The sequence below is a fragment of the Limanda limanda genome, chromosome 14, assembly GCF_963576545.1.
Source record: "Limanda limanda chromosome 14, fLimLim1.1, whole genome shotgun sequence".
In the NCBI taxonomy this organism is placed as follows: Eukaryota; Metazoa; Chordata; class Actinopteri; order Pleuronectiformes; family Pleuronectidae; genus Limanda; species Limanda limanda.
The window spans coordinates 10,862,824-10,882,271 of record NC_083649.1 but is presented as its reverse complement, the minus strand read 5'-3'; the positions used below and the strand labels follow the sequence as shown (position 1 = coordinate 10,882,271).

General features: G+C 41.8%; 1 protein-coding gene across 1 annotated transcript; it reads right to left on the bottom strand.

Moving 5' to 3' along the window:
• Positions 1 to 1,155: 1,155 nt before the first annotated feature.
• rbm27 (RNA binding motif protein 27) lies at positions 1,156 to 18,382 on the bottom strand. The gene is made up of 20 exons (XM_061086245.1): positions 18,222 to 18,382; positions 16,581 to 16,699; positions 15,355 to 15,482; positions 15,108 to 15,184; positions 13,951 to 14,144; positions 13,150 to 13,461; positions 12,253 to 12,501; positions 10,439 to 10,585; positions 10,172 to 10,325; positions 9,238 to 9,391; positions 8,847 to 9,080; positions 8,616 to 8,750; positions 8,289 to 8,414; positions 8,027 to 8,101; positions 7,749 to 7,910; positions 7,431 to 7,535; positions 5,477 to 5,704; positions 5,271 to 5,354; positions 4,982 to 5,101; positions 1,156 to 3,702 (listed from the first exon to the last, which is right to left on the bottom strand). The coding sequence occupies exons 1-20, from the start codon at positions 18,278 to 18,280 to the stop codon at positions 3,610 to 3,612; spliced, it is 2,955 nt and encodes a 984-aa protein (XP_060942228.1). The 5' UTR covers positions 18,281 to 18,382; the 3' UTR covers positions 1,156 to 3,609.
• Positions 18,383 to 19,448: the final 1,066 nt, after the last annotated feature.

Here is a 19,448-nt window from a genome sequence, read left to right as displayed (position 1 = left end):
TATGTCTATTTTAATTGTATTTATTACAATTATATTCATTTGGCGGGACTTGGCTTCCACAGGGCCGCCCTTCTACCAGAGCTGGTTCTTCACCTCAGTTACCGGGTTCTGCCGGGACTTGCCAGGAGATGAGCACTGCTCAGGCCCCAGTCTGAAATCCCTTCCCCCGGGGAAGAGCCAAAAGCTCTTGCATTAAACCAAACTGACTCTGAGTGTTTTCACTTGACTTCCTAAAGTAAGAAATGCTCATGTTTTATTCAGTGTTTTTTTAATATGTCATATTCACTGGGTGCTTTAATTGAAATGAGTCAGAGGTCAAATTCTGATGTGGTGGGATCAGTTCAGGGCCATGGTTGTGCGTCCATGAGTCACAATTAGAGACAATGGGAGGTATTGATTAACATGGACTATCCACCTAGATTCAGCCAGACATTACATCACATGTGATCAAGCTCCAAACTTATAATCCGATTCTGAAACCTTATTAAAAACCTTTAAGTCAGTTTAGCATCAAAAACATTAAATATGAATGGATTTTGATATTGAATATTACATTTTATAACCTATATTGCATAAATGTTGGATATTTTAATATGGCCATGTTTGTAATTGACAACTTAAGAGTTCATAAATACACAACCTGAAATTAACACTGTTCAGGTTACCTCGTCTTTCTAAACCCTAAAGCCAAGGGTTAAGCTTAAACAATGAATCATACATTTTGCACAGCTTTACTTTTGGCCAATGAAGTTTTATTTTATTTAAAGTAATGAATTTATTCTATAACAAATATGACGTGAGGCTTTTATGTTGCCGGGACAACTTGTCTCTGCTTAGTTGTTGGTCCTGTGTTTTACTACACATCAGGAAACTGATGAATTTTAAGTGATTTCTATTCAACATATAATGAAAGTTCTAAATAAATCGAAGTGCACCAGTGGGATTTTTAACAAACTGTTGTAGCTTTATGTGGAAACTGTTAGTTTTAAAGATCTGGCATAATGTAATTCCGATGTGTATTTGAACCCATACATGTATATTTAAGCAGATACTGGTGACTGACAGGGAAGTATTCCTGCAGTACTCTTTCCTCCACGACCGACAGCTACTAACAAATTAAAAAAATGAAGAAACGACACCACACAAGAGTTTTGGTTCATATTTTCAGGAATGCTTTTGCTTGTTTTTTTTTCTTTGCCAATGTCGACTTCCTTTTTTGGTCAGTTTTCTTTCTTCAACTCAAAATATATTTTTTTTTCCCTCCAAGATCCAATTGCAACTGATGTTTTTTTTTTTTTACTTTTCTTTCTTTTTTTTTTATCTTCTTCTAAGCACCCCATTCCTCCATCTTTATTGGCAAAAGCAAACATGCTTGTAAATTAGAAATTCCATTTTTACAAACAAAATACATGAAGAAAAATACATCCACACCCTGCAAATATAAACAGTTACAAATCCAAAACTATTATCCAATAAACATTTTACATTTGTTTTTACACTAGTGTGATAGTAGCATACAGGAGATATTACAAAAAAGTGGGAGAGAGAGAGACCATCTCTGCGTCGTCACTAACACAAGCGAGAACCCCGCCAGTATCGGTTTGTCCTTTAAAACTGCCACGAGCAAATCATAAGAAAGTACGGAGTGCTAAGGGAAAAGTTTCAGCTTTTCATCGCAAACCTAAACACCTCATTCTGACAGTGATGGTGAACTCAAAGGTTCGACTGGGACAGTAACGTCAATGGCAAGAGGCCTCGGAGCAACAGTGAGATATGAAATCCCAAAAAAGAAAACGCTACCGTCACAGTAGATGGGAGGAAAAAGATTTCCTGTGTTCACATGCAGGGAAAATACTTCACACACAGATTCCTGCCTGCATGACTGTTGCCCTCTGACTGGTTACGTCACTGGGATATGACCAGTTTACTTGAGTTATGATAAGCATACGTCTGACGACACTTCGTTAGGCTGCGTGTAAACCTTGTTAGTTGTTTGAGGGGAAGCAGCAAAAGAAAGAAAAAAAAAAGTGTTATCTTGCATCGAGCACATTTACACACAATTAATTGATTCTCATTCCTCCCACCCTGAGGATTCTAACGCACAGTCTGTGTAGAAGGTTAAACTAGTTCTGCACACTGGGGTTGTGGGTTTAGAGCATTGTGTGACCATAGTCAGCTGTAGACAAAGCTGCACTAATGAACACCTAGCAGTGGGAGGTGCATGCAGGACACCACATCCATTCTTTTCCTATGGTGGCTTTCTACAGAGTGATTCCCACAGATCAGAGCAGCTCTGAATGTTTCTTCAAACAATATGACAAACTTAAGAGAAACGACAGCGTGGCTTTGTGCTCACGAATGCAGAATTCCTGCCTCTCTGGTTTCTCTACCTGAAAACAGCCTTGTCATTCATTGCAAATGACCGAGAGAAAAAACTAAACTCAAAACAAAACAAACACTGTAATTTCTCTCACAAGCATTTACAAAATTTACAAAAGTAAATCACAAATCTTGTAAAAAGTCAGCCTTCTGCTGATTGTTTAAGGCAAAAAAACTAAATATATATATTTATATATATATATATTAAAATCAACTGTTCAGTATTACATTCAGTCACCTGTCTATGGATCTCACATTTTATGTAGAATTTTTAAATGGGTGATCTGATCCTTGTCCTGCCAGGGCCTTCGTTTGACCCGGTGACAGAGTAGAACAAGTGGAAAATGTTGGACACTCTTAGAAAATGTAGAACACCAGTTGATGGTGTTTGTATTTACACGGAGTGGCACCGGACATCGAGTGAACGACAAAAACCACACAAGGGGAGAGAATCTGTCTGTGACGTGCATGGACGCGGTAATTTGTAAACATCGTTGTTGTTCTTTTCTATTGCACTAGAATCCGTCTGTACCTGCACTGGCTCGAATGTGGTCGTGGTACAGCATCAGCCCCTTTGGGTGCTGGGGGGGAAGGGAGTGGCTCTGTTTGTTAAGAATACAACATGCACACACTAGGCTGGGTTCATGCCAGCACACAGAGGCCACTGTCAAAGAAATGTGAGGAACCATACCAAACTGTGCCAATATAGGTACGGCACAGTGGGACAATAAATAAGTTTCTCTCCGGCAGCGACAGAGAACGTTCTGTTGGTGATGGAATGGCTGTCCCTGAACGGAGGACAAGGTCTTTCAAAAAACTGGTGAGAAAAGAGCTTAAATACAGTATGTATAAAAATACCTATTCACAGTAGACACAAATGTTGTGCATTACTGATATTAATCATCTGGTAAGCACACTCCAACTTACATAGGCTTTTTTTTTTCTATCTATAAGAACAACTTAACATTTATCTTTCTCAGCAAAAGTGAGATGTTTTAAATAATTGTTTAGTCGAGGGATACAAAAATCATCGACCCCCCTAAACTTCTTGCGATGTACAATAAAGTAAAGATGTTTTTTTTACTTCGATCAGAGTTTAAAATGACTTAGTTTGAAAATACTGGAAAGGAAAAAAAAAAAAAAGTGAGTTCCGTTGAATCGATGTTATCTTCACGTCAGGGTAAGTACTGATTTCGCTGAAGAGCAGGTGACGGGCGAATCAGGCAGCCTTCACCGCCTCCATGATCGGCTTTCGTACTCGTCTTCTTCGTCGTCGTCTTCCTCCTCCTCCTCTTCTTCACCAGGCAAATAAGGGCCATCCTTCTGTTAGAATTAAAAACAAACAAAAAACAGATCATGGTGTTTAGTTTGATACATTTCTCACATCAGAAAAACACTGATGAACACACTACGTCAACATCTCATCCCACATACACATCAACCATATACAGCTGCACAGTTGTGTCACTTTGTGCCAGTGTGCAACATGACAAACCCAGGCTGGTCCTATAGAAACCACAGTTGTGTTTGTTACTGTGTGACGTCTTGAAGTTGCATTATTTACGACGTTCTTGAGTTCGGTTGCATTTAAGACTCGAAGGGCACCCAGAGAGCACACACCTCCCATTGACCATTTATTGAGATCACGTACGTACAACATGTACAAAGAAACTTTCTGCAAACTGCTCATATTAAAAACAGACACAACTTTCTGACATAGTTGAAAGGAATATTTGTTATCATACAGTAACTGAATAAAGATCAACCTCTTAGAAATACTTATTGAGTCACAAAATTAGGATCATTATCCAGATCTGCACCAAACTGTCCCCAATTCATAGATATTAGCAGTCGACATATTTGCATGAGAAATGGGTCCTCCCTGTCCCAGACTCCCCCCTTCCACCAAGTTTCAAGAAAATCTGTTCAGTTGTTTTTTTATAATCCTGCTAATAAACAGAAACACTGCCATAAAAAAAACAAAGGGCATTAGAAGCTTTCCAAAGGAAGGATTTGTTGCATTAGATTGAAAAGGTATGTCTAATAAAGTGGGTGCCATAAAAAGGAAGCAATATTGGCAGCATCATACTGAGGGTTTCTGGAAGATATTTAATAAATGATGCACCTCACACTCCAGAACAAGTTGGAATGAAATGAGATGGGCCTCGAGTGTCTCTGAGGGAATTTCTCCCCTTGCATTAAAACATGTGTTCAGTGATTTATCATAAGAATTGGAAAAGTTATGAAATGCCAACCGACGGGATCTGGAAACTTAACTTCGACACAAGGAAGACCCCCAACCTCATGAACGCAACTCAAAACATGAAAATACAGTATGAGGATTTCATCTGACAGTAATGCAGTTTTACTCAACGGGCTGAAATGCTCTTAGAGGCTCGCCCTGATTTTCCATTGGGAGCAGCAGTGAAAAATTTAGAAGCACTAGAATAAAATGTACAAGTAAAATCTGTGAATATAACTAAAACTTCCAAAAGTTTCCCCACTTAAAATCTCAGGTTGGACTGTATATGGACGTCCTTCCTGGTTTCTCTCAGGCTGCACGTTACTAAATCATCAGAAATCGAGAGTTTGTATATCGTACCTTATTGTCCTCGTCTTTAGCTTCTTCCTCCTCTGGCTCCGTGTTTACAGAGGGGGTCTTGGGTTTGTACCAGGAAATCTGCAGTACTCGACCTTTGAACTTAGCTCCCTGGTTCGCTGCCTAGAAAACCAAACGGGAGGAAAATGGCAAGTTAAACTTAACAGTAAAACCAAACATAATTTTCTTTATTTTACCACACAAGTAATCAGAGAGGATTACAAGGAAGAAAACAGTAAGAGAGTAAGAAAAAGGGGAGAAACAGACTCCGATTTGGAATCATGTTACTTACATTCTCTGCTTCGCTCCGTGTTTTAAACGTCATGACGACAGTGTTAGCGTCTTGTTCACGGAGATCCTCTATCTCCCCGTATTTCTAAGATAATAAAAGGAAAAATAATTTCAGTACTTGTAATATTCAAAACTGTGACTACCAGTTTATCAGTTACTGCGACACTAACTGCTCGGCCTCTTTAAATAATACAGATGGTGACTCACCACAAAGTGCGGCATCAGCTCCTCCTTCTCCTGCTGAGTGACCCCCAGAATAGCCAGGGCTCTGGGTCGGTGGTCGACCGACATACGGTTCACGGCCCCGCCGCGACCCATCATCTCCCGGCTCCGGCCCCTCCCCCGGCCCATGTGCATCGGGCCAGGCTCGTGGGCCATCTTCCCTCGACCCCGACCTCGACCTGTTGGAGGCCGGATCAGCCCAAGCCGCGTCGCCTATAGGAAAACAAACAGGAAGGTTTAATTGTATTCAGAAATCAACAGTCTGAATATAAAGATGGACAACACGTCTTCATTTCCTCCCATGAACTGGAGATCCAAGCTATTTACTGGATGCTTATTCATCGAGTGTTTAATAAAAAAAATAAAAATGGCAAAATCAAATCTTAATTTAATCACAATTAAAACCCCTACACAGCACAGGCCGAATATTGCACATGTATCTTCAGTGATGAAATATTCCCAACACGCTTGACTCTGGTCTCCTCCGCTGTCACTCTCTGCCCTTTACCATTAGTTGTCACTCCTCCATTTTTAAAGTGACATCTCCTCACTTCTGAACCACTCCGCAACCTCACAACCACTCTCTTACATGTGTCCCTCCCTCACTTCTCCCGACTAATTGTCATCCCGCGATTTTCCTACGAGCACCAGCGGCTCAAACTTTAATGAGACGAGGCTCCATCAGTGTAGGACTCGTGTCTGATTTGGCTTCGTTAGCGCCTGCTCCTCTGGGCTTGCTTAAGTGGCTGCGGTTTAATGTGCAGAAGGAGGGTTGGCTTTGGATGGATTGGGGGATATGCATTTTTTAACAACAAGCTAATTTAGGACCCGCGGGAGTAGAGTAGGGAAAAAAAACATTCTACGCTGGGTGTTGCTAACAAAAGCTCTGCTCGTGTAAGGCTGAACTTGTGACACAGACAACCGATCTCGTCTGAGTTTGTATGTGCTGCTTGTTTAGAGGCTGGAGGAGATGAGGGCCAAGCCTGAAGTGACTAACACCCACAGATGCCACTTAGGACTAGGAAAACAAAATTTCATTTGATTTCCTGATTAGCAAGCTCAGCAAACAGATTCCTATTCAACTGTATATAGTCTTCCTAATTAGTTGCATATGTCATAATAAATATGAAAAAACTGCATCCGGGGATTTCCACCCATATAAAATGATGCTGAACTTAAAATTCAGGCTGATAAAAGCTGTTTGACTGCATAATGCTTATAATTATTAATAATCGTGTAACATACATCAACACCTTTATGATTTAATGCAGCTTACACTTACACTCGGGAGAGAGCACATGCCTCCTCCAAGGCCCAACAATATCCTTAAATACAATCCAGCTGCTGCACCAAATCTAACACAAATTTGTTCCTTATGGATCGAGCCAAAATGAATCTGCAACAAAATGCAGTTACCCAATATTCGTGGAAATCTGTTTAGTTGTTTTTGTGTAATACTGCTTACAAATAAACAAACCAAATAAACAAATAGACAGGGGTGAGAACATAACATCCAAAGCGGAAGTAACTCAACATCCCTGAAAGTTTAACTTCTATCAACACTTTTATCTTGTCTTAGTTTCAAATCCACCAAATTGACTTTCAGTACCCTTGTATTTATATAACAGCTTTGCAATGTACAAACTCAATTCAAATTGTCAACTAAGGTCATAGCATATGATTTACATTATATCTTTTCTTAAAGCATTCAGTGACCTCCTGTGCCCTGTGGATTGGAGCATTGTCATGCAGTAGTTTCTCTTTTCATTTTTCAGGTTTTGTTTATCATCCGTTTGCATCTCCTCACTTCCTCTGAGGCATTTCGTGGTATCACAGCGTCAGCACTCTAGGAAATAGCTGATGATGCAGCCTAACGGTAGTGACGGCTATCTTTTCAGATCTTCTCTGTGGTTGTGTAGCATATGTGCGTCTGCATTACCTCCACTTGTAACAGCCCCAGTTTTCTCTTGAGGTCTGTCGTGTCCTCTCCAGAGCTCATCTTCTTGTGAATGTCCAGCTCTGCATCCAGCAGTTCCTTCTGGGCCTGGTTGAGAAAAATTAAATACAAATATAGAGTGATGACAACTTTCAAAGTACAGCCACAGTAGCAGCAGCAAACAGAACTTGGTGGGAAATGATCAGATCAACTTTTGTGGCCCCGACATCTAACCAGAGGAATCAATGAACAACAACAGTTAACACGTAGGATCGGTGCTGCAAATGGATTCACTCCATCGTGTTTCTGTGCTAAACTTACATCAGTCTTGGTCTTGGACTGACTGTGGTTGGATTTGGAGTAAGGATTCAACTCATTCTGCAGCTGCGTGATCTTGTCCGTCATCTCCTTCAAGGTCTTCATGATGTTGGCTCTTTCCTCGGGTTTCATCCCTCGGTTCTTCTCCAGACGGTTTATCAGGGTCTGGAAGAGGAGGAACGAGCAGTGAGACAAAGAGAGGGGTAAAGGTCAGGGAAAGGAAAGGATGAGGAAAGCGGTCAGAAGTGCACAGATAAATGGGGGGCTGGGGCCAGTCCTACCTTCTGACACTCGATCCGTGTCTGTAACATCTCCTGCTTCTTCTTTCTCATGTCCTGCTGCAGTTTTAATGACTCCTAAATGAAGAAAAAAAAACAGTAAATACACAATCACAGAGGTGAAAATACAAGGCTTGTGTTATCATTTTCTCTCTCAGTGGCAGCCCACTTCTCACTAGTTGCCCCAGAGAAGAACAAATGACTAATCCTCAGTGTTCTATTCTCGTAGCAGTCAAAATATGTAGTAAAACATTAAGTGACATGCCTGTTTCTTCTTGAGGACTTCCTGTGCTTCTAGTGCTTTTCCCGTTTTCCCAAAGCTCTTGGAGGACAACTTAAGGGCTGTGGAGGTGTAGGGGTTCTTCTGGGGGTTCGTCAGCGCCAGCGCCATCTAAGTGGCAACACAGAGAGGGAGCGACACTTTTAGGTCATCAGAACAAGATGAGAGACATTGGTATACATAGTAAAAAAAAAACGAGAATACACTGTTTAACACGAACAACCAGTTTACACAACATCTCACCAAGGTCTGGCATCACCTGACACAATCTCACACACACAGACACGCTCGAGCAAAAGGACTAAAACGTACATAGGCGGCTTCTGAGTTTGGGTTCAGGTGGTCTGGCCTGGTTCCAGCTGTGGCCCCAGCCGCTGCTGGCAGGCGGTGCTTTGGTACAGTCTTGTTCAACACATAGGCGGCTGGACAGTGCTGTTTTATTCCCTGCTGATAAAAGATTACATTTCAACATTTAAATTGGATGAAGGGCTTAAGAAATAAAAAGACCAAGGGCTTCAATATGTTTGAGCTCTCTTGACTGACCTTATGCATGTTGCCGTGCTGCGGCCCCTGGCTGGGGGTCAGACCAGGCAGCTGGCTCCCTGAGCTCTGCTCCGGCTGCTGAAGCCCGGTGGGGTTGGTGCCGGGCTCGCGGTGCCAGTACACACGGATGAAGCGGTTGTTGAGGACCGCCTCGATGCTGGATATGGCCCGTCTGGCCTCTTCATTCATCGTGTACTGAATCAACGCTGCCTCCGGGTCACCACCAAACACAACCTGCAGTGAGAGGGTCACATCCAGGTTCAGTGCGTGTAACTGACAAAACTCATTTTCTGTCTGAGTTGAAGTTTGTGAATCGTTTTCATATTTCTGTAATGCATTCTAAATATGCAAAGATTCCAATACCTACAGAGGAGACAGTGATGCACTTTACCTGTATATTGACGATGGTTCCAAACTTGCTGAAGTGCTCGTTGAGCTTGGTGATATTGTTGAGGTCTCGAGGGATCTTGCGAACCTCCAGCTTTGTGTTCACGTAGTGATTCCTCTTAGGAAATGTGTTCTTATGTTGGTTGTTAAAGTTTGTCCTGAAACAGAGAGCAAAATGGTTTTATTTTTTGGGGGAAAAATAGAAAAAGACAACAGCACTAATAACTACTGATGATAGTCAGTTTAATAGAACACACATTGGTGACCTGGAGGTTCTAGACTTTATAATGAGTTCCTACAAGCCCTATGACAGTTCAGCCTGAATAAAGGACTACTTTTCATTCCGCTTTACATTTAAAATGCATCCTAGACCCACGGGACGTTTGTGCACACCTGTTGCACAACTCAGGCAAAAGATCTGCTGCTGACCTATGAGTCACTCCGCTCTTAGCAGTAACGGGAAATGGGGCAAGGCGTCAATTTGTTTGATCAAATTTCAAGAGGCCATTTATCTTGTCAATGGCCATGTTGAGGTTTCCAGGTCATTAAGGTACTGCTGACATATTCTGAGGAATAAAGGGCAAATATCAAAGCTATATACCTCATTTCAAATATCCATCCGTTTTAGTATATGTAGTTTTTTATCCATCTGCAATAACTACACCATCCATAAATAATTAACTAGGGGACAACCTCCCCTCACTCTATCCCTGACATGTCTGCTTGTTCTGCTGCAGCACATGCTCTGCAGAGGAGGTGTTACGCCAGAGGACACGGACCCATAACCAAAGATCAGGGCAAGCCAGGTCTCTGCAGTAGAGATTATATGGAATCCTACATCTTTTCCTGCATGATCTTTTCCCATTGGTCAAATTTGTATTTCTTATTCAGCAGGGAACTCTTCAAGTGTGTGTGTGTGTGTGTCACAGAATCCTTACTTATCCATCCAGGGTTTTTTAACTGCTGGTCCTTCAGCTACACTATGTCCCATGGTTCTCTTCCTGTTGTCCAGCTCGGCGTTGAAACGGGGCACGTTACTTCCGGGAGCACTGGCTGCAGGAACTGGCTCTGTCTGAATCACTATGTTTGCAGCTGGAAGATGTTCAGAAAGGAAATATAAACCTTCAACAAATGTGTATTTTAATAACACAGGCATTCGTCCAATATTATAAAACTTTGTGTGCCGAGAAGAGAATGCCTGCTACCTCTGGATCCTTGTCCTTCGTTGGAGGTGAGGCCGATGAGGTTGGAGCGCTGGGTCTGCACCCGGGGAATGAACTGACGGTACTGGTTACGACCTGATGTAGTCAGGGCTGGGGATTCTGGGTTGTAGCCCTCCGGATCATAGTTATCTATGATGGAAAAAAGGAACACACACGCACTGTTAGTTATGATACAAAACATACAATTAAATTACACAATAAAACAAAGGAGATTAAATTAACAGTGGTAATCAGTGACTTATTCTTGCATTCAGGTCGAATAGTCTCTTAGGTAAGAAAACAGTGCTACCCTCTGGTCAACAGCTGTTACTGCAGCACAAAGCAATCCACGGCAATCACACAGTGCCAAACACCACACACACATACAGACCAACTTCAAATGATAGAAAACACGAGCACAGAAAGTCAGACCTCAGAGTCCAGAAAACGTTGCATAAATCTGCCATGCCATTATAACTCAATCTACTGCGATGATTAATATAACACAAGAAAATGAAGGTATATAAATGATCAATAAAAGGTGAACTCCAAATGAAAAGCCACAGCAATGTCCCCGTCCAAGCACACAGTCCCAATCTGAACAGGAAGAGCATTGCTGCTTACATTCAGACTGGACATATTGGGGATGAAGGGACACAGACGAGGACGAAGGAGGAGGAGGAGGTTGAGGAGGAGGAGGAGGAGGAAGAGTTGGTGGCCGTCCCACACCAGGCGGTCCACCAGGAGGAGAAGGAGCGATTGCCGATTGGTGGTTGGGAGGATCGATCCCACTGGTTGCTATCAGTGGGGGTCCTGAGGGAGACACAAGCCCAAGCTAATGTCTCAGGAATATCGCAGGTATGTCAGTGAGTTTCTGCTTTGAACTATTGCACCGGTTGCTTTAATGTTGCAGGGAAGGCGGAAGGAATTTTAAACTCATGCGATGACACTTTACAACGGGCTATAGATTTTGCTTCTAATTTATAGCAAATCACGTCACAGGCAGACAACACTTCAAGAACCAGTCTCATCAAATCAACAAGCAGTATAACACAAATAGACTGCAGTGTTTAAATCCCCATCAGCATTGTTTTTAAGAAACAAATGTTGGACTGAAATATCTCTTTCGTCTTCAACTTCTCTTCAACCAGCAAGAGTAAAACGAGATAGAAAGGTAAATGAATAATTTAGGGAATTGTGGCTGAACCAGTGTTTGGTTATTATATAACAACACATCACCATCAATTTCAAAAGAAAACAACAACTTTATCTTCCCTTTCTTGTGTGCATATAATCATCTAGTCACAAAGAGTTTCTAATGTAAGATGATCCCAAACTGTGGAACTGAAAAGGCAGGATGACACATTACGATTGGTGCAGAAGCAACGCTGTGCCGTGGAAAGCTACTTTCCTCCATAAAATGTTTTTGTTCGATCCCTTTAAATCAACTATTTACACATTCATGAATACAAGTAAAAATGCAGATAAAAATAAGGACTACATTTAAAATATTTCTTTGTCAGACATTTTACCACAACATGTAATTACACTGTCTCACATAAACAAAGAGTAGTTGCCTAGAGATGACCAGAAGTGACAGGTGTATTTTTTCCAGATATAAAAAATATGATAAAAAAAAAAGTTCTCAGGAGAAGAATAAGAGTTTTTTTCCAGCGGCTGCAGTTCTTCGTAGAAACCACAAGTTGCTTTTATAACTGTATTTTACTTTGAAATCTCTACCACACATATCAAAAAGCAGAGCATACACAGTTTCTACAAGTTACCATCAAATGCAACAAGGCAGCGGTAGCACTCACCATTTAATGGGAAGACGCCCGGTGGTGGTGGTTGGCCGTAAGGTGGCATCGGAGGTATCCTGAGGTTAGGGGGCGGCTCAGTGATCGGGGGCATGGGCAGGCCAGTGGGGGGCATAGGCAGGCCAGCAGGGGGCATCACAGGTGGCGGCGGAAATGGAATCATACTTGGTAGATTGACATCATCCACGATGAGCGGGTCGTTGCCGTGGTCGAATAGACAAAGGTCACCACGGACGCAAAATCCCTTTTCTGTGGAGAAAAGCAAATGTCAAAACATTGGTTGTGTGTCCCGATGTGTGAAGTTATCGGTAACTTAATTCTTCTGATGGATTTGGGCTCCTGTGGTCAAATTAAAGAACCGATTCACATAACATTTATCTCAAAATAAGAACAAATAAACAGCAATGGGAGGAACTAAACAAGATGCATAATCGTCTAACTTCTGAGCGAGAAGACATGAAGTGCATGTATTTACCCCACAGTCTCATTAAGCCTCAGTCTCTAATGAATGTATTTGAGCACAGTGACAGATAGCAGTAACCTTCAGGGACAGTGGGTAAGTTTAAACCCTCTTGTGTCTCTGTGGAGAGTTAGGTTCAAGCCTGTGTACTTGCTTGCTTTTCACTGGGGACAGTAGAAGGAGTGCTAAACAGTGGTCATTAGTGATGACACTAAACAAGGCAATCAATAACCCTCATGGGAAGAAGGAGACAAAGGTAGCCACAACACACCGTACAATATCATGTACAAGAACAGACGTAACATGTTTTCTTTCTGCCGTATGTTTCTCTGTGAAGCTAGTTTTCAATGCAGAGATTATGTGATATCAGATAACGCAATATATAAAACAACAGAATTAAGGATCAGAGGTTAAAAAATGATTCAATATATTCTTACCATCATAATCCCTGCAACGCTGTTTGAGTGAAACGACCTTGTTGCTGAATGGCTTCACGACCCCATCTTGCCTCTGGGCGCCATAGTAGCCAGACCAGCTGTCTGTGGTGCTGTCAGGCAGGTGAGCCAGTGTTGCTGCGGGAACGCCTCCAGGTCCTGAGACGCCAGCGGCCGATTGAGAAGAGGAGGAAAAGGGGTGCGGAGGTGTGGGAAGGAGGGGCGGAGGGTGCTGCTGCTGCTGGGGGCCGGACGTGGTTGAAGAGTTGTAGCCGTCGGTATCTTTTCTTTCCACCTCAAACTTTGACTTAAAGTCTGTTAAAAGATGAGAAGAAACAGACAGGTAGTTAAACAACAAAACAAACAAATATTCTACAAAAGCAGCGGAACACATCAGACATAAAAATCATGTTTGATTTATAACAGCTTCTTCTAGAATCATGCCAAATGCTTACCTGGCCGGTAATAAGGCCAATTCCAGCCTAAGCCGTTGAAATCCCACTGATTCGATTGTAAAGCTATCCACATTGTTCCTTATTGATAAAAAAAACACCCAGTAACACTGACTGACAATCTGACACTACATCCAGATCTCCGTTCAGCTCCTTCTCAAGCCCACACCCAGGAAGTGTCCATCAGCTCCTCTGCATCACTATCGACTGTGATAACATGAGCATCAGAAACTTTCTACACCTCCGGGTCTGGTCCCCTGTGCTGTTGTTATTGGCTGTGGATGTTGCAGGGGGTGGGCTGTGTGTGTGTGTGTGTGTGTGTGTGTGTGTGGGGAGGGGGGGACTTTCTTACCTCTGCCTCCTCTGTGCTCCCTGTCTTTTCCTCGACTGCCACTCCTGCTCCGGCTGCGGCTGTAGCTCCTCCCCCGGGGGCTTCCCCTGCGGCGCTCGTGCCGCTCCCGCTCGCGGTGGGAGTCGCTGCTGCTCTTCCCGTGTCGCTCGAAGTCGCGTCGCTTGCGCTCCTCTCGCCTCCGGTCATCACGGCTCCTGTTTGGTCAGACAGTTAGATTGATTGACCTTTTGCCCATTTTAAACGCAAGATGATTTTAGCAGGATGGTGGATGTTAATGAAGATTAACTAAGAACTCATGAATAATATCTTAACCTGTATTGATTTGCAACTGGAAATCTAAATCAGACACCAATATTTAACAGCACAGAGAAAAACAAGTTGTTAATTGAGACAAGTTGTTATTGGTGATGTTTCATCCCCAGTGGTTTCCCGTTTTTTCCCCACTTAAATTTAAACTGGATGGTCCCTGGTTACCTAGTCACAAACTCTGTAAACCCCCCCTTCTCTCTGAACTGCTCTAATGAACTGAGTATATTTACTGTTGCTGCTACTTGCTGTTAATAAGACGCCATTAAAGCTGCCCAAATATTTCTAGGGGCATAATCCCTTTATCTGCTGAAAGGCAGTGAGTATTTCAAACCTACAGGAACCGTTGAGTTTCATTAGCAACGGCTTTAACACAGTGAAGTGAACCATAACCAACCCCTAACCCAGAAAAGAGAAACCCAAAAGGAAGTGACATGTGTGGCATTGCCATGTTTAACTAACTAAACTCTCAATTGTAATTCACACAAGCAACACAACACATCAGCTACTGTTTTGAATGACAGTATAATGCTTATCGTATAGTCCTCTCTGTTGTGGACTAGATGTGTTATAGACAAGGGACAGGCTACTTGACACCAGGGTTTCACCAAGGTACCAGGAGGACTCTCGGGATTTGAAAGTAACCCTTCAGATACGGCCAAATGTTATTATCTTAACACAACTAGGGCTTGTAAAATAATTGGGTTTTCATCAGCAGTAAGTAGGTGTACTGGACATCTTAGTATTAGGAAAATAAATCAGTGATGTATATTTTCCATGTCAGAATAACATGAGACTTGTGCCTGGTCATTAAGACGAGCTGAAACAGATCCCCGAAGCCGCAGCCATACCTGGACTCAAAGTCGGAGCGATTTCTCAGAGGACTTCTCCTCCACCTGTTGTCTCTCTCCTCCTCTGGTGTTTCAGCCTTGAGGGAAAAAAACAGTTGCAACTTTAACTCGCCTGTTTCACACTTTGAAAATAGAAAGAGATATAAGGAGAGAATATTGGTTATAAAGTCAAAATATCTGAGTGAGTGCGGCATCAAATAACACACAGTGCCATATAGAATTACTTAACACTTCCATCTTTTCTTACCTCCACAGCATCCGGCTTGGCTGCCGGCGGTTTCACCTCCTCTTTAGGAGTCTCCTTGGCAGCGGGAGTTCCCAGGTAGTTCTTGGTCGTCAGACATTCAAAAAGTTTATCAACAAATCCTGTTGTCTCTGCAATGACAATATGACTGTGTGTGAATAGATGCAGTCTTCACTGCAATCGGTGTGCAGTATTTCCATCATTCTCCCTCAAAGAGCAAATTGGTCCTTGGGCATGAAATGAGCTGCAAATGTATCTGCTTCTGGCTGCGCTAAATATATCCAAAGTCTAATTAACCACAAATGAATAACAGACCTGGAAACAACACAGAGGGGAGGAATGGGAAAAAAAACCTTGATAAAAACACAAGATAATGAAAAGGACACAAACGAGTAAACGGAATCCACAAATAACTGAATGAATATTCAAGGAGTTAATTCGAACCATTTATTTGACTGCAATCTTGTAGTGTGTTAGAGTAGGAGTTGTGATTGCTAAGTTTTAAAAACCTTCATACTAAAAGATAAATGGCTGAAATGTCAGAGTTGTAACAAAAACCAAAGTGCAAAGGCATAGACCCAAATAGTGGTATTAAAATGCAAAACTCATAACCTTGAGATAATCGCTACGACATGTTTATCCATCAACAACCTAAAACAAACTGGTAAACACAATATTTTCAATCTGTGGTTGTTATATTATACGATTTAAAAGTGAAATCCCTTAATTATATAATCCATGCAAGGAAAGTTGATGCTTCTTCCAGTGAGAATACTTTCAAATGATAAAACATGCCCTCTACTGGCCATATTGGAGAGCCACAAGAGGGAGAGAGAAGCCATGTCCAGTTTATGCCTATATGAATACATAACTTACGCTTATGGTTAAGAATTCAATTTCAAATTACAGTGTAAATGATTGTGCACTTTGACTATTCACTATTTAAAACCCCATCCATTAATATGATGTCATTGTTGCAAACAACAGTGTCATACTGGCTAAGTATGACGATGCTTAATGAGCTATATTTTGCTCTCTAGGGTAATGAACAGTTGTTTTTCAAGCAACATTTTGTATTTTGAGAAAAAGACTATCTAAGAAAGCCAGTAATTAAAAATCTTTACATTACATAAACTACGTGGGGCCACGAGAAAGAAGAGAAAGACGTGGCCTCCACGGCATGCTGCTTTTAATCACACAAGCAGAACGGCTTTGTGTGGATCTCTTACCTTTTTGTAAGAAAACATCAAGCTGATCAGCGCAGAGTGCTTTCAGCTCCTTCTCCACTTTGTCCTTTTTCACCAGAGCCACGACATAGTTGGCTAACGCAGACGGGTCAGCATCACATCTGCAAAGTAGAGGGTCAATTTTACGATGCAATGCAAAAGAAAACATTCCATAGACTAAAAAAAGTGGACGAGAACATTTTATTCAATTGTATTATTAAACCAAATGTAATGTGGGCCAGTTACCAACTATTTGTGCTTGTAGAAAACCCTTAACGGTGCATACAGAGCTCCTCACTGCTGCAAACCAGTTTAACCATCCTAACAAAACCAGTGCTATCAGATGTCCAAACAAGGCCTTCAAGTGGTGGGGCTAGCACATATCACAAACACAAATAGCCCTCGGCAAGCCCTTCAGACTGGTAAAAAACAACATATAACTGACTACATAACTTCTATCTCCTAATTCAGATAAAGCTGACCCCCATACCTTCACATCCAACCAACACCTTGTATTAACATATAAAAACAGGGTTCAGACAAAAACCTGACCAGTCACAAAATTAGCACCTGAAATGGGACACAAATGCAAAGGTATTGCAAATAAGGCTTCCCCCAGAGGCTTTGCTAGGAATGGGCAAGTTAATTATAAATGGAGAAGATTAACCATAACGATGTCAAAGCTGCAATATTCAACCAAGTGCACCACGGGAAGCACACAGTCACACAACGTGCAGCATCAAAGGCAGCACGTCCAGAAGCATGAGTCCATGTGTGTCATCTGTTACTGCACGACCTGTTTACCAATGCACCAGGGGTTACTCACACTTCTACACAACACACAACTGTGCATGTGTGTGCGACATTTGTGCAACAACTGCGTCCATAACTCATCTAACCTTTGACAGAATGGAAAAAAAGTTTTTAGACTAAAACATGTCATTCACTACAATAAACATCGTCAGTTAACAAACTGTTCATAAGACACACATCAGATCATCTTTGTCTCTTTATAAAAACAAACACCCATTTAATCAGTTCAAGATACACAACATTTATATACGATTCTTACACTCTGGTTTCTATGTAAAGTACACTTTTTCATTCTTTATTAGAATCCAAGAGTCTCAGTTATTGTTTGTGTGTTGAAATGGTAATTCATTATTCCCCCTACCTAGTATTATTTTACTCATATTTGGGAGTAAAATAATACTATGGTAACTTCAAGAGGGATAAAGTCTGGCTTATTTTATTTATTTTAAATCGTAGCACCACTCATGTTAAACATTAACTCGCTTAAGCTAAATTGAAATCAACACACTGAGCTGTTAGCTGTTAGAGAGTGAATCTGTTTGCTGCAGGGATGAGATAAAGTGACATGATCGTGAGTCAACTACGTCAATAACTGAGCTAAAATAACAAGACACAAGCAGACGAGTTGCACGAATCGTTTCTTTGCTTGATACAAAAAATGGCCAGCTAGCGAGTAAAGGCTGCCCCGCTAACTCGTGTAAAGAATCTGCCATCAGCTCCTCGCCAGAGCCTCCATTGATGCCCGGCTAGCTAGCTAGCTAAACCCCCCCCCCCCCGCCGCCGGTGGCTAGCTAGCATGCAAGCTAAATGTCATTCGGCTTCAACACTCACATTGGCTCCAGGAGTTTTGCCAGCCACGACTTCAAGGCTTCCACATTCTCTATGATCATCGTGAGGAGGACTACGACACTGGTTATAACACGGAGGGGCGCTGGGACGAGGCTGCTCTCATCGTCTATGAACGTAAAAGCTCCCAGGCCTTCGCTCTCTTCACTGGCAGCTCGGCACGAAGCGCTTTACGGCACGATGGCAACACAAGGCGAGCTGTCGTAACGCGGGGGGCCCTGTCGTCACGTGTTTCCCCGAGTCACACACGTTTCGTTATAATCGCGTAAAGCCACGGTGCGGTTGTGTGTTCGATTAAAAACGTGTTCGCAAAACACAATATCGCGAGAATCGCTGCTTTTCACTATGTTTGAACATAGACATATATAAAGGCTAGAAATATCGTCTGCGTTGCCGGCCAACGGAGCCGGACGTCACCACATGGCGGCCATCTTGCTAGGGGGCAGGCAGCTCGCTCACCCATAACATTGTGTTGGTAGTGGTAAATAACCATAACTTACTCAATTTTCAACCGATTTTGAAACGGTCTGGTTTGTTATAAACGTCAGAGATGTAGTTATGACACTGCATAAATTATTATTTTTTTTTTTAGAAAATAACATAATTATTCATAAGTATGCAGTGTCATATCTACATCTCTGACGTTTATAACAAACCAGACCGTTTCAAAATCTAATTCTCTTCTTTTCTTATCATAGGACTATTTATTTATTTTTGTTTGACTGAGTAAGTATTTTTGTTTGCATTTGTTATCGTTGTTGTCATTTGATTTCTTGTTATATTTTTACTTTCAGTGGACAGGGGAGATATGATGTGGATTTCAATATAACACAGGCCTCCAAGGGGATATCATTCTTATTATTACTATATTATTTTTATTATTATTATTATAGAACATTTTTCGCGTATTTCAGTAAAACAATTTTAAGAACAGTCCTTTTAAAAATCTTTGAGTAAAATTAGCCCAGGAAACATAAAGAAATCTTACATGTATGTCATGGAAGCCATTTAAATCATGTGTCTGTTAAATTTGTAATTTAGGAGATATACAGTCTATGCTACCAACACAATGTTATGGGTGAGCGAGCTGCCCCCGTAGCAAGATGGCCGCCATGTGGTGACGTCCGGCTCTAGTCTTTATATATGTCTATGTGTTTGAATGTGAGTCGACGCGACGCCCGCAAAGTCGAGAGGACTACACTTACCAGAAAA

Excerpts from the sequence above, each read along its gene's own strand:
- rbm27 (XM_061086245.1), bottom strand. The coding sequence starts at position 18,280 with ATGATCATAGAGAATGTGGAAGCCTTGAAGTCGTGGCTGGCAAAACTC. Across the intron at positions 16,700-18,221 it reads GCAAAACTCCTGGAGCCAAT|ATGTGATGCTGACCCGTCTG; the intron begins GTGAGTGTTGAA and ends TCTACTTTGCAG. Across the intron at positions 10,326-10,438 it reads CGAAGGACAAGGATCCAGAG|CTGCAAACATAGTGATTCAG; the intron begins GTAGCAGGCATT and ends AACATCTTCCAG.